The sequence below is a fragment of the Cherax quadricarinatus genome, chromosome 60, assembly GCF_038502225.1.
Source record: "Cherax quadricarinatus isolate ZL_2023a chromosome 60, ASM3850222v1, whole genome shotgun sequence".
Classification (NCBI taxonomy): domain Eukaryota; kingdom Metazoa; phylum Arthropoda; class Malacostraca; order Decapoda; family Parastacidae; genus Cherax; species Cherax quadricarinatus.
The window spans coordinates 4,414,557-4,437,120 of NC_091351.1; the positions used below are offsets into that span (position 1 = coordinate 4,414,557).

General features: G+C 41.5%; 1 protein-coding gene across 1 annotated transcript in view; it reads right to left on the reverse strand.

Moving 5' to 3' along the window:
* LOC128694518 (uncharacterized) overlaps positions 1-22,564 on the reverse strand; it is a 112,058-nt gene that overhangs the window by 12,404 nt on the left and 77,090 nt on the right. The window contains exons 7-9 of the mRNA XM_070097840.1: positions 10,363-10,698; positions 9,870-9,991; positions 5,325-5,498 (exon numbers count right to left, since the gene is read on the reverse strand). Of these exons, the coding sequence (XP_069953941.1) occupies positions 5,325-5,498; positions 9,870-9,991; positions 10,363-10,698 (632 nt within the window). The remainder of the gene's footprint in view (positions 1-5,324; positions 5,499-9,869; positions 9,992-10,362; positions 10,699-22,564) is intronic.

Consider the following 22,564-nt stretch of genomic DNA (forward strand, 5'->3'; position numbering starts at 1 on the left):
GAGGTCTTGTCGATACTGGGGCTTGCGAGGGAGAACACAAAGAAGTGAGAACAGACTGAGGTGTTGAGGTAGGGACATCCGAGCCTAGGACAGCAAAAGAATTAGAAACAGGAGTGACTATGGAAGGGGTAACCACAGAGGAGGCTTCAGAAGATGGGACCCCAGAGGTGGGGGGATGTTTAGAAACAAGAGAGTAAGAAATATGGGGGAGTCTTCCTTGGAGGTGTAGATGAATAACTGCCATTGCATAAGGGAAACCTGCTTCTTTGAGACAATGGATTTCTCGCTCATTTAAGTAGACTTGGCAATGGTGAGTAAGAAGGGCGAGCTTCCTGACAATTAAGGCAAGAGGGAGGTCGACTACAAGACGTATTAGAATGGTCATCGACACCACAGACTGGGCATTCGGCTATAGATCGAAAAATATTTCACTGGGTGACCAAATTGCCAGTAATTTCTACACTGTTGTGTAGAAATTGTTGTGTAGAAATGATGTCCTGCTACATAAACAGAGGGTGGGAGTTCGTGGCAGTCGAAAGTTAATCGAGCTTCATTGCAAGGGTATCGTCTCTGCCCACGGGCAGGGAGGACATAAGTGTCTACTGTGAGGAATGGAAGGTCCTGGAGTTTCAGCAGTTCGAGAATGTCATCGCCACATGTGAAATTCTGTTGGACACTGGTATGGGGTAGAATGACAGTGATCCTGCGCTAGACTACATCACAACATGGAGCGTTTACTGAAACCTGAGAGGCTAGACTGTGAACCCAGCTTATCAACTGCTGCTCAGGAATGGAAGCACTGGTTTAAGACTTTCGAAAACTTCTTGGGAGCCCTTCCTAAAGAAGATCTAGATAAACTAAGTCTGATCATCAATTTTGTGTCACCTAAGATATATGAGGCTATTTCTGAGTGTAATACATACGAAGATGCTATCAAAACCCTTAAGTCTCAGTATATTAAACCTACAAATGAAATCTTTGCACACTATCGCCTTGCAACTCGCCGCCAGCAGATTGATGAATCCTTAGAGGAATACCTTCAAGGACTGAAAATTTTAGGTAAGGACTGTCACTTCCAAGCAGTGACAGCTGCTCAGTATTGTGAAGAGTCCATCAGGGATGCTTTTATCAGTGGCCTGCAATCACCAATAATAAGGCAGCATTTATTGGAGAATAAAACTCTCGACTTAGCCGCTGCCTTTGACCAGGCAAGAGCTCTAGATTCAGCCCAGAAGAATTCTGAAGTATACAGTACCATTCAGCCTTCTGGAGTGGCAAGTGCTGCAATTCCTGACCAAGACTCTTGCAATGAAGTTACTGTGGAACCTGCCTCAGTGACAACAGCAGCAGGTACGGTGTGTTTCTTTTGTGGTTTTTCAAGACATCCACGTCCAAAGTGTCCTGCTCGTAAAGCAATGTGCCATAAATGCCACAAGAAAGGTCACTTTGCTAAAGTATGTCGTGCTAATGCATCAACAAGAGCTAGTGCCTCCACACATTCCAGTGATCATGCGACTCTAGCAACAGTGACTTCTGCGGCTACTCCAAATTCACTGTCAAAGGCTGTTGTGAAAGTATTCATCAAAGGAACAGAAGTAGATGGTCTTATTGATAGTGGCAGCTCAGAGTTTCATCAACCTGGACTTATTTAAACGCCACTCCTTGACTGTACATCACTCATCAGGTACCGTTTCCATGGCATCAACATCTCTCTCTATTCAGACCTTAGGGTTTTGTAAGGTAAATCTCAGAGTTAATGGAAAGGATTATCAAGATGTACATTTAGCTATTCTGCCACAACTGTGCTCTGATGTTATCCTTGGTCAGGACTTTCAGAAGCTGCATGGTAGTGTCACCTTAACATATGGAGGTGAACTGCCTCCTCTTGTTGTCTGTGGACTTAGCACTTTAAGGGTAGACCCACCAAAGCTGTTTGCAAATCTTACCGCGGATTGCCATCTTATATCAGCTAAGTCACGCCGCTATTCTTATGAGGATCGGATGTTCATTGAGAAAGAAATTCAGAGGCTGCTGAAGGAGGGTATTATAGAACCGAGTAATTCCCCTTGGCGTGCACAGGTTGTTGTTAAAGATGATTATAGGAAACGGAGACTGGCTATCGATTACTCCGAGACAATCAACAAATTTACACTTCTTGATGGGTACCCTCTACCTCGAATTGATGATACAGTGAACAAAATTGCTCAGTACTATGTGTTTAGCACAATTGATCTACAGAGTGCCTATCATCAAGTCTCTATAAGGAATGAAGATAAACCATACACAGCGTTTCAGGCTAGTGATGGCCTGTATCAGTTTACCAGAGTCCCTTTTGGAGTCACCAATGGGGTAGCCTGCTTCCAACGAATTATGGATTCACTCATTCAGGAAGAGCAACTCATGGGAACTTACGCGTATTTAGATAATGTTACCATTTGTGGCAAGACCCAGGAGGAACATGATGCAAACCTTGATAAGTTTTTGGAAGCTGCCAAGAAGAAAAATATCAGTTACAATGAGGAAAAGTGCACTTTTTCAACTAAAAGGCTTAGCATCCTTGGTTATGTAGTGGAAGGAGGTTCAATATTCCCAGACCCTGAACGACTACGACCTCTACGGGAACTTCCAATGCCTCAAGATAAAAAGTCACTCCGAAGAACTCTTGGTCTCTTTGCTTATTACTCACAATGGATCTACAACTATTCAAGTAAAGTCCGCCCATTGAGTGCTACCACATTTCCTGTGACAAAGGAAGCAGAAGCCACTTTCCATACTCTCAAACAGGACATTGAAAACTCAGTAGTTCAAGCCATTGATGAGTCCCTACCATTCGAAGTGGAAACGGACGCATCTGACATTACCATTGCTGCAGTCTTATCTCAGGCAGGACGACCAGTAGCCTTCTTTTCGAGAACTTTTCAAGGATCAGAGAAATGTTACGCTGCTGTAGAAAAGGAAGCCCAGGCCATCATAGAAGCAGTTTGCCACTGGAGGCATTATTTAACTGGTAGACATTTCACCATAAGGACTGACCAACGGTCCGTGATGTATATGTTCGACAAGAAGCACAAAAGTAGGATAAAGAATGACAAGATATTACGCTGGAGGATAGAACTATCGTGTTGACTTTGATATTCTGTACCGACCGGGTCAAGAGAACATCTCACCTGATGCATTCTCTAGGTCTCACTGTGGAGCAGCATGTCATGATTTGCAATCACTCTCAGCGCTCCACAAGGCTTTGTGTCACCCAGGAGTTACACGCCTGTACCATTTTGTCAAATCAAAGAACATGCCCTACTCAGTGGAAGATGTGCGACAAGTGATCAGAGCATGCAGAGTATGTGCAGAGTGCAAGCCAAACTTTCATCAGCCAAAGAAGACTCATCTCATAAAATCCACCCAGCCTTTCGAGAGTGAATATAGATTTCAAAGGACCTCTACCAAGCACAAATCAGAATAGGTATTTCCTTAACATAGTAGATGAATATTCAAGGTTTCCCTTTGTATTCCCCTGTGCAAATATGACTGCTTCAACTGTTATTAGTTGTCTTTCACAGTTGTTCTCTATTTTTGGTATGCCAGCTTATATCCATTCAGACAGGGGATCCTCGTTCATGAGTAACGAACTTCAGGAGTTTTTGGCTAGCAAAGGTATTGCCTGCAGCAGAACAACAAGCTACAACCCTCAAGGCAATGGTCAAGTGGAGCAGTTCAATGGTACTATATGGAAGGCAGTTACAATGACATTGAAGTCGCGCAATCTACCTGTTCAACACTGGCAAACTGTCCTACCTGATGCTCTTCACTATTAAATCATTGCTGTGCACAGCTACTAATGCAACCCCTTATGAAAGACTCCTCAACTATTCACGTCGTTCCTCTACGGGAGCCTCGTTCTCCTGAAGAGTCACCGTAGGATGAACAAGACTGATCCTTTAGTGGAAGAGGTAGAGCTCCTGCAAGCTAATCCACATTACGCCCACATTCGCTAAAAATGGTGAAGAGACTACAGTATCTACAAGACATTTAGCCCCAGTTGAAATCCCCATTAGTGTGGAATCTCAAGATACACCAACAGATGTGAAAGATGCTTCGTTTTCTCCTGGAAAGCCCCTTGAGACTACCCCTACGGAAATAGAGGATTCTGCTCCAGCAGTTAGTCAAACCCCGCTGGAAAATATTGAACCTGGTGAAGAGGCTCAAGGGCTACGAAGGTCGGGACGTGTACGTCGCCCACCTAACAGTTTGGGAGATTACTGTGTCTGATATTTTAGAAGGGGGAGATTGTAGTGATACTGCTCCTGTGGGAAGCAGCAGCAGGATAATACTGCACCACCTCTCGGGGCCCTTAACAACAACAACAGTTCGGTGTGTGTCATGGGCGCCAACACATGGTGTGTGATTCTCTTCTCTTCTATCCATATATTAGTGATGCAGATTACATGGTGAGTTTAAATATGTGGCCTGTAGCTATAACTTTTCTCTTGACATATGCAAGACATCACCATCCCTGTAGAAGCCGTTTTTAGATGTACTAGTCATATTTTGTTGTTGCAGAAGTACTATGAAGATTCTATGTTCAATAAAGCCTAGAGATAAGGCCTGTGTTTTTATCACAACACCACTACAAGAATTGAGGGAATGATGTTTTTTGATAGTGATAGGAATAGTATCGATATGTGAAAGAAGCGGAAGGTCATGGTTAGCATTCTGGACAGTAATGATGAGTGTACTACTCTTGAGAGCGTGGGAGGATACATCTCTACCAACATGGCATAAGAGTGCATTACCAATACTATGGTCGGAAAGAGGGGCAGTAGAGGAAGTGGGTCGTAAAGAATTTAATCCATTGTACAGTTCGAAACTGATCGTGGAAAGGGAGGGCGTGATGGGTCAGTCGTTTCTGAGGAGGGTGAGAAGGAAGTGAAGTAGCATCAGGTAATTGTCGTGGGAATTTCTGAGTGGGGGGAATGGGGAGGAAAAGTTCCTAGGAGGAATGAAAAGGCTGGAAATCTCCTTCTGGAATGGATTAATTGTATTTGCATTAATTCTTATGGGAAATATTACTTTGGTTTTCGGCCTTTTTGGATTTAGGCCGACCTTTTGGAATGGATTACGGCAGAAATCCGGGGTTCCACTGTACAAGGAACAAGCCAGTGATATAGTATTCTGGCAAACCAAAGATACAGAATCACTAAACCAGTGATGCCCAGAACGAGTAACCTAATGAGGCAGTGATGACATCAAGCAAAATAGTAAACTAGTAAGATTGAAACCTATACAGAAAAACCATTAAAAGAACGAGATGTTTGTATACAGACCCTCCTGGAAGGCTCGTCCTTCACACCCGTGATGAGAGGCTCCCGCTTGATGATGGAACCAATGATGCGACGATGAAGAGAGTCCAGTTCATTCCTCAGCCCTGCCTGTCGCTCCTCTAGCTGTGTGCCGATTCTGCGAGCATCAATCCACGCTGTCCACCATTCCTGCCGCCGCTGTAGGTCAGGAGCTCAGTTAAGGTAAAGATAACTCAAAGGTGGTGCTTCGCTAATGAGGGAACAGTGAAAGAGTGGTGATACAGTATTTTGGATGGTAATATTGCAAAGGTGTAACCTAACTGTGGCTACCTTGCAAATTCACTGTAAATAATTAAATTCACAAGCTAAACTAGCCTACTCTGGTTTTCCTTTAAATCACTGTAAATAAATAACTTCTGTGAGTAGTTTGCCTAGCCTAGCCTAATGTATGTCTCTGGGCCAAGCTGTGAGCTAACTTAACCTAAATTTTATTAATCCCTGGTACATAACTGTGGCCTAGCTGAATTAAGACCAATTTGCCTGCTAAACTAGCTATTTCACATCCAGTTCGAAGGACCAATATGGAAATCTTGTGTGGACTGCCTCCTTGCGAGCTGCTCACCCTGGCAAGTACTGTTGACACAGACACCCTGTGATTAATTGTGTTAGTCTCACAAGCGGCTTTTAGGATATTTCCAAATGCAAGTGATCTTGCAAGAAATTCCTAACTACTTGCACGAACAAAGGACCGACTTACTTGGTGGTGGAGACTATGTTACTAGAAATCCCCTGATTCTACCCAAGCAAACTAGATTCCTCTGGTCCCTCTCTTCTAGAAACCACATGCAGTGAATGACTTATTTCTGCAAGTATTCAGATGGTATTAGTATCGCTGCCTGCACCTTAGAGATCCCTGAATTCAATGGGCATTTCCTAAGCAATATTTATGCAGTAAGTAACACTAGCTTCTAGACTAATACTTCTGAGGAGATGCCCATAAACGTACTGGTCTGTGGCCTTTCGCCCACCTTGTGACCCTAAGCTCAAATTTCCCACACTCTCCCATACAACATTGACCAACTAAATACAGGAAAATGTTGGAGAGCATCTTACTAAGGGGTGTCTGGTGAGAGACTAGTCCTGAGTACTTCTGGAAGCCTCTCAGTGAAATTCAGGCTGATATTTTGAAGATATATGGAGTTCTCAGCTGTAGCTCCCGAGACCTTCTGCTCTCAACAGTGTATTGTCTTGAAGGAGGTGTTAGCATCTTCTCTGACCCGCTCCCGCTTCCCTTCAAGTGTGGGGTTGCCAGCTCTTAGCTAATATAACCTAATATTTGCCTATATTAAGGCCAAAGCCCACCTATGTTAAAGTCTAAGGCTACATTATTAATATCTAAGGTTACGTCACTAATTCTAATATTAGTTAGTAACTGTATAAACCTACTTAAACCTTCCATGAAGGATAAATATATCAATCAGTACGTACAATCTCACTGCCTCTGCCAACTAGTGTTTTGTTTGGGTGGATGTGGGGGCTCCTAAACCTCATACGCTGTCCATCCGTGGAATTTTTGGGGAGACCAAATAATTTTCCACACATGTACAAAAAATTTAACAAGATAATAACAAAAAAACATCGTGACTGCAATATTACAAATTTTAGCAAATTTATGAGAGCGGTCATTGTAAAATTCGTGTTAAAGGCAAAATTTATTCGAAGTAGATCATCATCCCTTGTATGTTTAATGGAGGAGGCGGCTTCACGTAAAAAAAAATTGGAAAACACAGCTTTGAAGCTTCCTAATTACTAAACTTTCAGGTAAAGCCTAAGAAATTGCAAAGAGAAGTGATGTTGACAAGAGAAAACTTTTCCTTCTGTTGACAAGATTAGATGCACTAGAAGACTAAAAGAATGCAGATGTGTGACCATGGCGTAATAGCGCACAAAATGCGTGCTAAAGGAATAACAGGAAAAGTTGGTAGATGGATCTATAATTTCCTCACAAACAGAACACAAAGAGTAGTACTCAACAGAGTAAAGTCTGAGGCGGCTACGGTGAAAAGCTCTGTTCCATAAGGCACAGTACTCGCACCCATCTTGTTTCTCATCCTCATATCTGACATAGACAAGGATGTCAGCCACAGCACCGTGTCTTCCTTTGCAGATGACACCCGAATCTGCATGACAGTGTCTTCCATTGCAGACACTGCAAGGCTCCAGGCGGACATCAACCAAATCTTTCAGTGGGCTGCAGAAAACAATACGAAGTTCAACAATGAGAAATTTCAATTACTCCGATATGGTAAACATGAGGAAATTAAATCTTCATCAGAGTACAAAACAAATCCCTTCCACAAAATAGAGCGAAAAACCAACGTCAAAGACCTGGGAGTGATCATGTCAGAGGATCTCACCTTCAAGGACAATAACATTGTATCAATCGCATCTGCTAGAAAAATGACAGAATGGATAATGAGAACCTTCAAAACTAGGGATGCCAAGCCCATGATGACACTCTTCAGGTCGCTTGTTCTATCTAGGCTGGAATGTTGCTGCACACTAACAGCACCTTTCAAGGCAAGTGAAATTGCTGACCTAGAAAATGTACAGACAACCTTCACGGCGCGCATAACGGAGATAAAACACCTCAATTACTGGGAGTGCTTGAAGTTCCTGAACCTGTACTCCCTGGAATGCAGGCGGGAGAGATACATGATTATATACACCTGGAAAAGCCTAGAGGGACTAGTACCAAACTTGCACACGAAAATCACTCACAACGAAAGCAAAAGAATCGGCAGACGATGTAACATCCGCTCAATGAGAAGCTTGGGGTGTCACTAGCACGCTAAGAGACAATACAATAAGTGTCAGGGGCCCGAGACTATTCAACTGCCTCCCAGCATACATAAGGTGGATTACCATTAGACCCCTGGCTGTCTTCAAGCAATCACTGGACAAGCACCTAAAGTCGGTACCTGACCAGCTGGGCTGTGGCTCATACGTTGGATTGCGTGCAGCCAGCAGTAACAGCCTGGTTGATCAGGCTCTGATCCACCATGAGGCCTGGTCACAAACCGGGCCGCGGGGGCGTTGACCCCCGGAACTCTCTCCAGGTAAGGAAGGTCGCCTGACTGGCGTGTACCAGTAGCATCGATCGTATAGAATTTAAATGATGCCGAGCTATTATCTGTTCACCTGGTCCCTCGGCAGAGTAAATAATGGTTTAGAATACCCTGCATGCACTATTATATTAATAAAATAAATACAATATTTACATAGAAGCTTGCTCACTTGTCAAGGTTTATAATCTCGATGTCATTGAGATTATAAGATAAGATTTCGTTCCGATTTTTAACCCCGGAGGGTTAGCCACCGAGGATAACCCAAGAAAGTCAGTGTGTCATCTAGGACTGTAACTTATTTCCATTGGAGTCCTCAATCTTGTCCCTCAGGATGCGACCCACACCAGTCGACTAACACCCAGGTACCTATTTGCTGCTAGGTGAACAGGACAACAGGTGTAAGGAAACGTGTCGAAATGTTTCCACCCGCCGGGAATCGACCCCGAGCCCTCCGTGTGTGAAGCGGGAGCTTTAGCCACCAGGCCACCACCGGTGTATTTTTTAACACTTGGTAGTTTCTGCCCTAGAAAGCGCAGTTCACCATGACACGTACAGTATGTGCCATGGTGAGCCAGTACGTTGCGTACACCTACATACACTTACTCTTCATGTCATGATATCAAGGCACCTCTTTCCACTGAGAAAAGTAGATGAAAGGTGTGGTGGTCATTGCATTTTGCTTTAGGGCATTTAGATTTGTTTCCCAAAATATCTCGCAGATGAATGTATTAACTCCAACTAGCTTTCGCGAAACTGCACATTCCTATCTCATTTACACGCAAGGTCTTCTGAAACCCCCATCCCCCCAAGATAATAAACATCCTTGTATACTCTTCTTCCTCTTCTTCCAACTTCTATGTAGCCGAACAGCTTTAAGATATTCCCAGAGATGTTGCCGCTATCTTTGTTACCAACACTTAAGAGCCAACAAAAAATAATAACACCTAGTACTAAGTAGGTACCTGGGTATTAGTCGACTGGTGTGGGTTGTATCATGGAAAAGAGGATTAGAGTACTCCGATGAAAATAAGCCACACAATCAGTCGACTTGTCTATTTGGTTATCCTGGATTACTAACACTCCTGGTTCATAATCCGAATAAAATGTCTTTTTCTTCAAGGTGTTGGGCTACAGATCCTGGGCCTCTTGAGGGGTAACGAGCTACAGCTTCTAGGACACTCGACAGTGTTGAGATGTAGGTCCTTGGCTTTCCTGAAGGTGTCAAGTTACAGTTCGAATGCCTCGGTTGTTTAATTACACCAACTGGACCTCTTCAAAATGAGGAGGCCAAGATATTCAGTTTTAACCCGCCTTAAATGGAGTTATTAGCGTACATCACTATTTTCCAATATTGAACTCCCCTCTTTTGTCCTAGTTTTATTTCGGGTATTTCATTTCTCTACTGGTCCTCGGTCTTTAATTTTCTCTCCAGTGTCCTTACCTTTTCTCTGACTCTCAGGATCTGTTCGTGAAGGTTTCTGGCTTTGTTGAAGAGTTTCTGACGAAGGTCTTCAGCGTCAGTCTTCTCCTGAAGCACCGCGTTCAGCCGTGATGACAACTTTTCTGCGGGAGACAAACTGAATTAGACTTTGAGGGGAACTACAGGAAATCAGTTTCTCCTGAGGTGCTAGCTGGGCTTTCTCTAGAGGGATAAACCTGAGGAAAATAGATTTTCACGAGATGTTCGGAAATGAGTTGTGTGGAAATAGAGAAATGAAACAAAAAGTGTAAAAACGAGTTAATTATAAGCCATGAGGAAATGCTGAAGGATGAGAGGTAATCATGACTGATCCAGGATAGGGGAGCATAGCTTCAATATCTTGGACCCAGTGACATTATTATTGATGTTAGTGCTATTGTTATACTGATAATAGCTTGAAGGAAGAAGCGTTTGAAGGCAACGAGAGCTGAATAAAGTAATGAATATATGTTACCTTTTGTCAAATGACCATTGGCTTTGTGTTTCCTGGAGCGTCTCCTCCCGTCTGCACCTCCACCTTCCTCACCGTCCGACTCCCACGCCTCTTGAGAGTTTGCGGCAACCATACCAACCTCATTGTCTCCCCGACCGTCTCCCCCAACTCGAATCTCGTAGGTGAGTTCCAGCTGGTCAGGTCTGGAGGTGAGAAGTCTGCCCTCACTATCCTGGACCACCCCGCCAATGACACCGTCCAGGGAGAGGATCTCAATGTTGGGCTTGAGAGCCGTGTCAGGCTTGTCAGCTAGTCTGGCTTCTCGCTCTGCCTGAAGTGCCCGCTGCCGAGCCGAGCCTGTAAAACACACACACACATACACTAATTCATCTCTGATACGATTATGCTGAATGCAGGTGCAGAATCAGCATGTATATTCCTCAGTATTATTCATTATACAGCAAACATTTTTTTTTGGTGACAGTTGGAGTGCATATGCTCATATGTCGTGAGAGGCAAGCGAATTCACACAGAAGAATAGGGTTATTAATTATTACAGTAATATGAAATGCTAAATCTAAGGGTGTCACTCAGCACAAGGAATGGTGGAGGCTCGATCTTCTGTCCAATAAGTGAGAGACGTATAGCGGTACTTGCCTAATTACCCCATTTCAAATTACGCAGAAAAGTGCTGTATATTTCTGCTTACCACTAGGGCCCCTCTTTAGTAGAAAGTCCGCTGACTACTGAAGAAGTTCTCTGCGCGAGGCCGAAATATACAGCACGCGTTCAGCTTTGTCTACATGAGAGCTAGTGTCAGATGAACGTTTACTACACTTATCTAATTGTATGTTGAGAGAGATTCATTCATTAAATATTACGTTTCTGATACAGTATATTACACAACTGATACAGTATCCTGAAACATGATCAAAACATATTCATGCAGATTTTTTGTTCTTGAAGATAAAATATTTAATGCAAACACTCACCATCGATCAATATATATTAATATTAACAGGAAAAATACCGGTAAACAAATGGAATGAGTTTGATTATGTGGTAAGTAGATAGTTGGCACATTTACGGAACACTGATCGTAGAGGTCACTCAGCACTCAATCATAAAAATCCAAATAAAATACAATAAAAACAAGGATAAAATTAAATATGAAGTAAAAAATTACCAAACAAATATTTTCCAGTATTAACGGGAAACTTATTACGTTAAAAGGCCCAAAAAGTTTCCTCGAGGTCCCTACAGGCATCTCGGTAGTAAAGTCACGACGAAAACTTGGCAAACCTAAAACATCTTCCACAGCCATCGGCACGTCACTAGCTGCACAGAGGCAGTCAGGAGCACCTGTTGATGTGGTGATGGAGGCAACTTCTATACGCAGTTTCTGGAGTACATACGATAGGGCTTAAGAGGCCAGAAATCTATAAATATAGTCCATTTCTTGAAAATAAGAGGCAGGTCCGGGAACCAAGCCTCAACCCCTGCAAACAATTCGTTGAGCACAACTTTAAAACATAAACACACTGACACACACACACACACACACACACACACACACACACACACACACACACACACAGTAATTACAGACACAACACTTCTGAGAATTTGTAATTAAACTTCAGTTATATATTAAAAAAATTATATACCAACATCCATTGTCACTGTCCCAACACTATTTCAATAAAGAAAAAACTGAGAATCGATTTAAAAATAAAATAGCAAGAGAGTTCAATCCACAACACTGAACGACGGATATATTTTTTTAATTAATTTAATAATCTCTACGTTAGGTTAGTCATTCTTGTCAGGGCGAGTAATTAATTACCTCAAACAACCATCAGAGATTGAATGCACCTTAAAGAGCCAGAGCTCACAAAAAATCTTACTCACTAGAGCTCAAAAAGCACGCTATACACTCATCAGAGCTCACGAAGTTCAGAAATTACCCTACGCAGCCAGAAGAGCTTAGAAAGCACCATACACAGCCACCAAGGCTGACGAATTATACAGAGCTCAAAAATACAATACATAAAAAACAGAGATCTCAAAATACCACATAGTTTGAGTGTGGTTAGTACTTTGGATGGGTAACCGCCTGGGACCTCCAAATGCTGTTGGCATTTATTTTCAAGGACAGAGCCGCGGGGAGCATTTACCCTTGGAACGACCACTAAGTAGTTAAGTAGAGCTTAAACTATCACACAACCAGAGCTCAAAAGTACCCTACACAACCATCATAGCTCAGAAAGCTCCTTAAATAATCACCAGAGCTTAAAAGGTACCTCACAGAGCTCACAGAGTACCTTACACAACCACCAGCTCCCACAAAGTACCTTACACAGCCACCAAATCTCACAGAGTAACTTTTACAACAGGCAGAGAAAAGTATATTAAAAAAGAAACAAACTTATTCTCTGTTGTTACAACCCTCCAGGTCATAATTCAGCTAGACGTTAGAATATTTAGCCTTGTTATTTACCCGGAGTAATGTGTCCTTGCTTATTACCCAGTCTGTTGCTTAATTATTATTTATAACGCACATAGTTAACGATAATTTACTCATGATTTATGCACAAATATGAAGGGTGTGCACTTACCTGTCAGTGGGTGTAACTGTGTACTTACACCTATTTGTGGTTGCAGGGTTCGAGTCGTAGCTCCTGGCCCCGTGTGTGTGTGTGTGTGTGTACACACAGTTGTGTTTGAGGGTCGAGGTTGGGTCTTAGCTCATGGCTCCTCAGACTAATTGCCAGGCATTTTTTGGTATCTGGTCTCTCAGCCAGATACCAAAAATGCCTGGCAATTAGTCGGCATCTTGCCTTATCGGAGATGCTATTGAAATTGCGTATTTCATATCATTTCATTAGCTTCTTTCATTACCTAATCAAGCATATTTCCCGAAGAAATATTTCCTGTGGCTCATTTGTGCTCTTAGTCAATGTGTCTTGCATTTCAGTGTCCCCCACCTGCTCTGTCAAGTTCTCTGGAGTATTTTGTACACCGCAATCATGTCTTCTTAAGTCGTCTTATCTTTAAAAGTTAGAAGATTAAATTTCTTTAACCTCCTCTCATAGCTCAGTTCCCTCATCTGCGAAAACACATGGATTTTCTAGTTTCCGAACTTGCTTAACCAGGTGTGGACTACATGCTGATGCTGCGTACTCTGATAGGTTTGACATATGTCATATGTAGTGTCCTGACCTAAAAGATTCTTAATGTCCCTGAGGGCAGTATTGCCATTAACTAATCTCGCATATGGTGCCTATGTTACGAAGCTTATGTCACCTCTGGCGATATATTTGGTGTGATGCTTTTCTGAACGTCTTTCAGTGATATCTGTCACCTCTTAAACTGCACTCTACCTAGTTTTCTCGCTCCCTCCCCATTTTAAATCTTACATTTGTCTGTGTTAAACTTCGGTAGCTACATATATGACCACTTTGTTCAAAATGTTCTATAACTTTTCTTTATCCTCTTTCGTTATTGCCCTTAGTGTTACAACATCGGCAAACAATAATACGAAAGAGTCAGCCCCTTCTAGCAGGTCATGGTAACGGATCTAGTACTGATTTACGAGGGATCCCATTCGTTATCCTGTCTCATCTTGAAAAGTATTTCAGGATGAGACAGGTGTTATCGATAGGTGTACCTTGATCCGCAGTAGCCCTTTACCTTGTGCCTGTGCTGGCTTTTCTGATTTGTCAGTTTCTGTTGAGGCGCAATATCAAATGTTTTCCTGCAAATATTAATACGCAGTTTACCATTGTCCATATTAACTCTGGAAGGTTCGACAGGCAAGATTTCCAGAAATTCAAGGTTTTAAATATTTCTTGTAGTGATGTCCAGCTTCTTTGCGTTCCTAGTAAGCCTCTTCTTTATCTCTCATTATGTCAGTGATAATGGTTTGTAATTCAGTACCTCGTTACTATCCTGTTCAATACTGCGACATTTACAGTATTCCAAGTGTACGATAGTTGTCCCGGCTCTAGTGGCATGCTGTAGTTCTTTGGCTTGAGTAGGTAGGCAAGTAGGGAGAGTAAGTGTGTGTGTGTACCAAGAATAGTACTGCTGATATATTTCCCGCGGTTTAGAGCCAAGCTTGCTCTGTACTTACTCAGTTTAACTGAACCGAATAAGATAGTTTAATTTCTTTAAGCGGTAAAGGATGGGGTAATTTGTCTAAAGCGTAACGTGTAGTTACTCAGTGACATGGCACAACACTGGCGGACCCGGGTATAGATCAATATATAGTAATAGGACGTGAAGGCAACAGAGTAAACACCGAGGATGGACAACCTTGAACGAATCGAGATCGTATGCGTGTGTGTATATCTTGTGTGCTTTTATCAGGAAGAGTAACTCCAAGGCTAGCGTTAGGACCTGTCTCAAAACTCCGCGACGGTCTGGAGTTTTGAGACTAATCACGGGTTCTATCCCCACCCGTGGTATGTTTTTATTTTTTCCCCAGATTGAGATCAACTATAGCTGGTCATTCTCCGTTGAGACCAACTATAGTTGCTCTCAACGACAGGCGTTGTTCAGCAACTGAACGGTTGAGGGTTTGCAATGTTTAGTAATTTGTCAAATATACCTTTCGATGGTGTTCATTTCCTTAACTTTTATTATAAACCCTTGTTCTAAAAGGTGTACAGTCTTTAGTCCAATGTTTTAATGATAATCATGACAAAAAAAAAAAAAAGAACTGAACACTTTCAAAACGTATATTCAACAAACTACAAATTGCCAGAACCTTAGCAACAAAGCTGAACAAAGCCTGGTCCGGAGACCAAGAAGATTAAACTCTCAAACATATAACCCTCGCTCCTTGTCCTAGACATTCCATTGATCTGAAAAAGCGAAACTTGGATCAAAGTTTCCAATTACTGCTTGTGTGTACACGACTCTCGGTATTCCTGTACCATCCATTGTTACAACAGGACTCATTGCCCCGCCATGCAATTTATTCTGCTGCTTGCATTTCATGTATCTTTTTTTAAACAGCTTCTACTTAACACAACGACATAAGTGGAGGTATTTCCATGTAAATCTCAATTTATTTGCTGATGTTGAAGGTTTTTGCCGTTCGATATATACTCTCCTTATTGTAGCTTACAATTTAAAAGTAGTAATAACGCTGATTTAGTTACACGAGCTTATGATTCCAGTGAAACTACAAATCATGTAATTTTAAATAGGATAAAACTAGTATGAGGACTTTCGTTAAGGATGGTGCCTCCTGACGGGGACTTTCGTGTCTAATATGTTTGTGTTTATACCAGTAAAACGTTTTCCCATAATTTAGTGGTACAAAAATATCTTCACCATCTGAATGCAAATTTACAGAACAAACATTAGCGCAATATTTAACTATAAATTAGATTATTATAATCATGGGGGAGATCTAAACCCGTAGGATTATACAACGCCTTTGGGGAGGGGATGGAAGGTATACAGGCTTAATTCAGATAACTGGAGCATAGATCCAATTCCCTAGATCAAGAGCCCCTCACCAGCGTCAATGAACCTCCCTTGAGGGGGTACTATAAGCTAGATCTTTATAGCTTAAGCTCTACAAAAAGAGGAGCTTTGATAAATGAAAGCTTTTTTTTTTTTTACTTTGTCTTCATATTTATCGGCAACAATCCTCCATTACTTCTCAAAGGACCATCTGAATTTCATAATTTCCTTATGTTAACTGGGAATTTTTGCTGTTTATCCAGATTTCAAATTAGAAATGAACTTCCAGTGTTGAATAAGACCATTGAAAACGTCCCTTGTTTCGAGAAATATTAGTTGCTACCACCACTAATCTTTTAGATTCTTGTTCTTTCCCCTCTCTCTACTGTGGCATGATGAATATTTGTGGTAATTCCTACTTTATGATTAGTTCTAGTTGTGCTGCCTGAGCGGCTAGTTCAATGGTTCTCAAGTCTTTCTCGCTTTGTTTTCCATTGAGACACTCAAAATCCCAGTAGCTCCCTAACGGTTTTCCCATATATGTACACTGTATGAGAGAGAGAGAGAGAGAGAGAGAGAGAGAGAGAGAGAGAGAGAGAGAGAGAGAGAGAGAGAGAGATCACTACCTACCTTTGATTACTGGTAAGAAATACGGTAAGACACAGAAATGCTACAAATGGACCTGGTCATTCTGAAAGATTAGTCAGACAAGCGACAATTCAATCTCAGTTAATGCAAGGTTATGAAAATTACGAAAGGGGCAAAAGGCTGGAGACTGGATATACTTCAGGGACAGAAGCAACAAACTTCACTCAGAAGACAGTGCCGATCAGATCGCCAGCAAACATCAACGCATATTCTCTGCACGGGATGCTAAGTAGCGTTCAGGAATCTCGCTAAGTCATTCACGACCCTTTACATGTTAGGATTATCTTCGAGTGTGTAGCACTAGCATGGAACCCACACCTGATAAGTATGAAGAAACTGGAAACTGGAAGAAGTGCAAAGACTTGCAATGAGACTACTTCCAGAGGTATGACTGAGGTACTAAGAGAGGATCAAGGAACTGAACCTGATAAGGGAACTTTACTAAAGACGAAATATGGGAAATTAATAGGGCGGACATAAATACTGTTTAAGGGATGGCGAGCGGATAGACGAGTGCACAGTCGGAAGTTAATGACACAGATGAGTCGAAGGGATGTTAGGAAGTATTTCTTCAGCTTCAGGGTGATCAAAAAAGAGGAATGACTGACGAAAAAGTAGGCGGCAGACTCCGTATATACCTTAAGAATAGGTATGAGAGGACGCTATAGGATAGGAGGAAGTAAATCCAGTAAGAGAAGTTTAAGAGGTTGTATCGGGAGAGTAGACTCTACCTCCTGTAACTACAGAAGAGTACACAAAAAGTTTTAAAATTATGAATAAAATACTTATCAAAACTTTAAACTGAGAGTTCTGTATACACTGAATACTCTTGCTCTACCGTCCACAGGATGGACAGAAGGTACATAAACTAGCCGATTGTTTTAAAGACATAAGCAAACACCAGAACATTAATAATATATATTTCTACAAGTACATGTACAAGGCATACAGACCTAGCCGACATCAATGACATACTATTATATAGAAAGCCCCTTGTTATGCAGAGCATTTCTGGCAAATTAGGTCAATTTTGTCACAGGATGCGACCCACACCAGTCGACTAACACCCAGGTGCCCATTTTACTGATGGGTGAATAGGGACAGCAGACAGCAGGTGTCTTATGGAAAACGTTTTGGTCTTGGGACCTTGTTCACGGTCCAAAATTCGAAACGTTTTCTATGTCATAGTATGTGCTTATGTCTCTTTTTAAGCCAATTTGTCAGCATCTTCTACTAAAGTTTATACCAAAGTAGCCGCTACCATCCACAAAATGTACACTAGCCACTACTGATATGAGCAACACAAACTAGCCTCTTTCGGCTTCAAAATCTAATATAATCTACGCATGGTGTGGTTTGTTTGCAATCGTGTCATTACGATTTCGTGAGTCATGTTAACGGCTTTGAGGGGATTTGAGCTAGAGTTCGTCACTGCCACGCTAGCCGGAGATTCGTCTGTAAAAACTTGCATTTGTGGTCACAGTGGTGCCTATGCTAACCTGCCTATGGTGTAGAAATATACCTAGTTGGACGAATCTTCTTGTGGCTAGCTGGTTCAGTGGCTAACGCGACGGTCTGGAGTTTTGAGACTCTCTCATCGCAGGTTCTATCCCCGCTCGTGGTATTACCTGGAGTTTACCTGGAGAGTTCCGGGGGTCAACACCCCCGCGGCCCGGTCTGGTTTATAATCTATGCATCTATGCCCATTAGATTTTCGGGATGCTTTTCAGTGTATTATCAAGATCAGTGTTGCATGACCAGTTTGCAGGATATTCCTCGGAAATCGGTAATAAATTTTTGCAGTAGAAAATTGAGTGGGATTTCTCCATGCAATGTGCGGGTGTGTTGAGCGCTTACACGTGCGTGCTGTGATTGCCTCAGTGACCGTTCTTGACACTGGAATGAATAAAAATATGTGAACGAGTTTTTTTAATACTCAGTTTCTTGTATTTCCCAAATTTTACTCGCGAGTTTTGTTCAGCTCGTATTCGCAGAATTGTACACATCGAGATGTGTTCATGGGGATAAATCTCAACTCCTGGCCCCTGTACGTAGCCCAGTTTGATCGGTTTTGCTGGTGTCTAGCTTGTTGGACATCTCTCTGTTCTTAAAGCTGTGTATTAAATTTGTCTCCACTATTTTCTCTTCCATCTTTTACCTTTAAACTTCCAAGAGTAGCGTAGTTCCCAAGAGAACTCTTGTTCATGGTCGTCTTCAGTAGTTCAGCTTCAACCTGCGGTCCCTTGTCTCAAATCCTTTTCATCAGTTTTTAAAATTTTGGAATTCGTAATCCCGACTTTTCTAGTCCCTCTTATGAAGGTTGTTCAGTATTTCCTTCAGCTTCTCATACTGCATTCTTAGTTCTGAAATTAGTCTAGCTGCAGATTTTTAGACCTTTCAGAGGTTACGCAAATGTGACCAGGTGACTGCACCTCATGGGGTCGCATACGACTACTAGTGGCCTCGAATATTTCGAGTTGTGAAGTTCTGAAGAATATCGTGTTCAGGTTTCTGAATGCTGTTCTAAGGTTTGCTAGTCCTGCCTATGTTTTTTTTATAGCTATAGGCTCGTATGTGCCTCCAGTGATATGCTAAAGTGTGACGACTCAAAAATATTAACACGATAGCAAACAACTCGCTTAACGGACAAGATCCGAACTCTTAACAAAGCAGACCAAAAAAAAAATATAATAGGCTAACGCCTTACCCACTACATCATGCTAATGGATGCAGCACTAACCAGACACCACTGTCTGCTGCGATCTGGAGCTCCCCAACCTTAGGACCACCAGCAACCTGACCACTACATCGGCGCTGCAGTCAACGACTGCCGCATTCCCAGAGTTCCTCCCAGGGAACCAACGATATCTCTGTTTATGACAACTTCGTGTCAAGGTATTTTTTCCCGAGGAAGGAAAGAGCAGCAGCTGCAGCAACAGCATTAAAAAAGCACAGAACCAGAAGATCTACGACACAAAAGATGAAGCTGGTTTTAACGAAATTGCCTTTAGTAACGAAACCGTAACATACCATCGAGCTAACGATATAACTAAACTAAGGCACCTTTGACTGCTTTTATGGCTTGTTATTAAAGAAACAAAGATTAGTCTTAATCGGCGATATTTTTTTCGGTAAGAAAATTTATTAGGATTTGTTTTCGGTTTAATTTTAAAGCAAAACATAAGCAATACTTTTATCTTTTGCTTTTTATTAGTCAAGGGAATTTCTTGGTACTTAAGATGGTAAAGAAGCCAATGGGCCAAAAGAAATTAAAGGATATGTTGATTAACTCAATGCAGGAACTAAGCAGTAACACGCATTTCTATTTTTTTTTATCCAAATGCGTCCTTGTGCATCTCAAGTTTGCTGGATGTACCACGGCGGATGTCTGCAGATTTCTCCCTCACAGAATGGCTTTATTTAAGCTTGAGTGCATGAAGAACAAAAAAGTCAAGTATCTAACTGGGACAACACACAAATAACCCGCACATAGGAGAGAGAAGCTCATAACGAAGTTTATGTCCGACCTGGATATTTACAAGTAACACTTATATACAAAGGTGAGGGAACAGTATTTATATACACATATATTGCAAACAGTCGCAGACAGGCTATCTTAACTATGCAAGACAAGTCACAGGGGGTGGAAATCTTTAGCTAAAGATTTCCACCCCCAGTGGCTTGTCTTACATATATTATATATGTATGAGAGGGGGACAAAAACGGGAAAAAGAAAGGAAGAAGGAATGGGGGGAAGTGGTTGTAGAGGTAAGGTAATGCATGTGTGCCGGAACTCCCCCTCAACTAGACGTAATCTTCCTAGTTTTGTATGTTAGCCCTTAGCAAGAGATGATGTCTAGGCGAGCAAGCGTTACACCCCAACAGGCTCAGAAGATCGTGAAGCGGTTGCCTTTGTGTTTAGAAGGTGTGTGACTGGAGGGGTTGTTTTCATCAAGGGTTTATAGTGCATCAGGGGTTTGTTAATTTTCAGGATCATCTCTATTGCTTTCACATACTACATCTAGTTTTTCAGGTTTGCGATTGAAAAATAGAGTGCTGGCCAAAATCAACGAAAGACAAGCATATAAACACAGGTTTGAGCAAAATGACAGTTTAAGCTTAAAGTACGAGAGCCAGTTATTTCTTACTAGAGCTTATTAGTTTTACCATTGTCACTTAAAATTATTAACATTGAAAAAAATTAGCTTACATAGCATATTTAATAAAAATCATTGTAACAGTACATGCAACTTTCCAGTTGTTCAAAATTCGGTCAGGAAACACCAACGAGATTTGTAATAATTTTGAATTTATTAGCCAGTGCAAACTTCCTGAAATCTTTCCTTTAAAGTGATTACCTTTGCAGCAATTAAAATAAAATTAACCGTATGCAATTTCATTTATTTTAACGAAGGCAATATTAACCTGCACGACAGTATATCTATGGTTTATTTACCTTCGTAAAAAATTGACAATCTAATCAAGTAAAATGATGCCAGAGGCGGTGCCAGAATTTCTATACAAGGGGATTGATGGTTTAGCGGACTATGGGGTGGCTATCTGGAGGGAAGGAAGAGAAAGGGGAGGTTTTCCAGCCTTGTTTAGAAGGAACCGCCCTTGGCAGAGGTACATGCATAAGAATGATGAATACTTTATGAGAGCGCATGCAGGATGACACGTTACTAGAGGGAAGCACAAGCGAGAGCCAACAGTTTGCGGAACAAGCAAGTTGGAAGACTTTCCGCTGCTGCTGTTGTGGCACGCTTTATCAATATTGATTGCACCAGCACATGGACTACGCTCTCGTGACAGTGACGATGCCGTGGTTATTATAGTGGCAGTTCTAACATACAAAAGCTTCTTGACAAATGTGATAGTTTTTAGTTGTCATACAAGGGCAAGGGGCAGGAAGAGTAACATGGAGACAGGTTCAATATATAGATGAAGTTCTGGTAACATACATTCTCGCACACACGGAATCATAACCAGATATTTAAGATATAGCAGAGATGAACCTCCTTATAAGAAAAATTTATTTCCCAAGGAATAACCTTGAGTAAGGGAAGACAGACGGGTGGGAAACGGGGTACTAATCAAATATACTATTTTCGTTGCGTAGTGTACAATGTGTGGTTTACGAGTAAAATAATGTTAAGCACAGCGCCACTAACATGCTGTTGGAGAGACAAATGACCTATGTAAGGAAAATTTAGGGAATTTTGCAGCAAGGACAATGGAAACAAAGAAATAAGGAATTATATAACCCTCCGCAGAACAAAAGAATACGGAAGAGAATGAGAACACATCTTGGAGGAAGCAGCATTATTATTATTATTATTATTATAATCAAAAAGAAGCGCTAAGCCACAAGGACTATACAGCTCAGCGGAGGAAGCAGCAAAAAACAGTAATTAAAGCAAAGAAAATGATACTTATCACTGGAGATTTTCACAAAGAAATTAACTGAAGAGAACTGGTAACACCGAAAAAAAAAACCTGATGGTAGCAGTAAGGACACACACAAGAGGATGAACCAGTAAGAGTGGATTTGGATTTTTTCCATAATCCGACAGAAAAAAAAAAATGAATAAGAGCCTCTAAGGGCCAGTGACTCTGTGGTCTAATTACTTTCTGATCGTCTCGTGTATATGAGAATGGAAAGAAGTGAGAACCGATCAATGAAAGAGAGAAAAAAAAAAAAAAAAACTAAGAAGGCACAAGAGAAGTTGCTAGAGACATCAGTAAGGAAGGGGAAACTGAGAAAGAATGAAAGGAAGAGAAGAACTAAACAGAATGTTTACAGTCATCGACGAGAAATCAGGGGAGATTCCAGAAAAGTAGGAACTTGGGGAGAGCAGCAAGGAAGAGGCAAATACAAAAAAAAAAAAAAAAGCGAGAGGGTTCCTAAGGAAATTTTATATTTAACAATAAAATCGGCGAGAAAGAAAGAGGACATCACTTTGGTTATTGCATGAAGGAGCAGAGGAATTGTATTCTCTTAAAATAGATATACAAAAAAGTCGAAATAAACAGCGTAAACATCAGCCAACTTGAGAACAGCAAAAATGATTCCGATATAAAAGACGCATTAAAATAT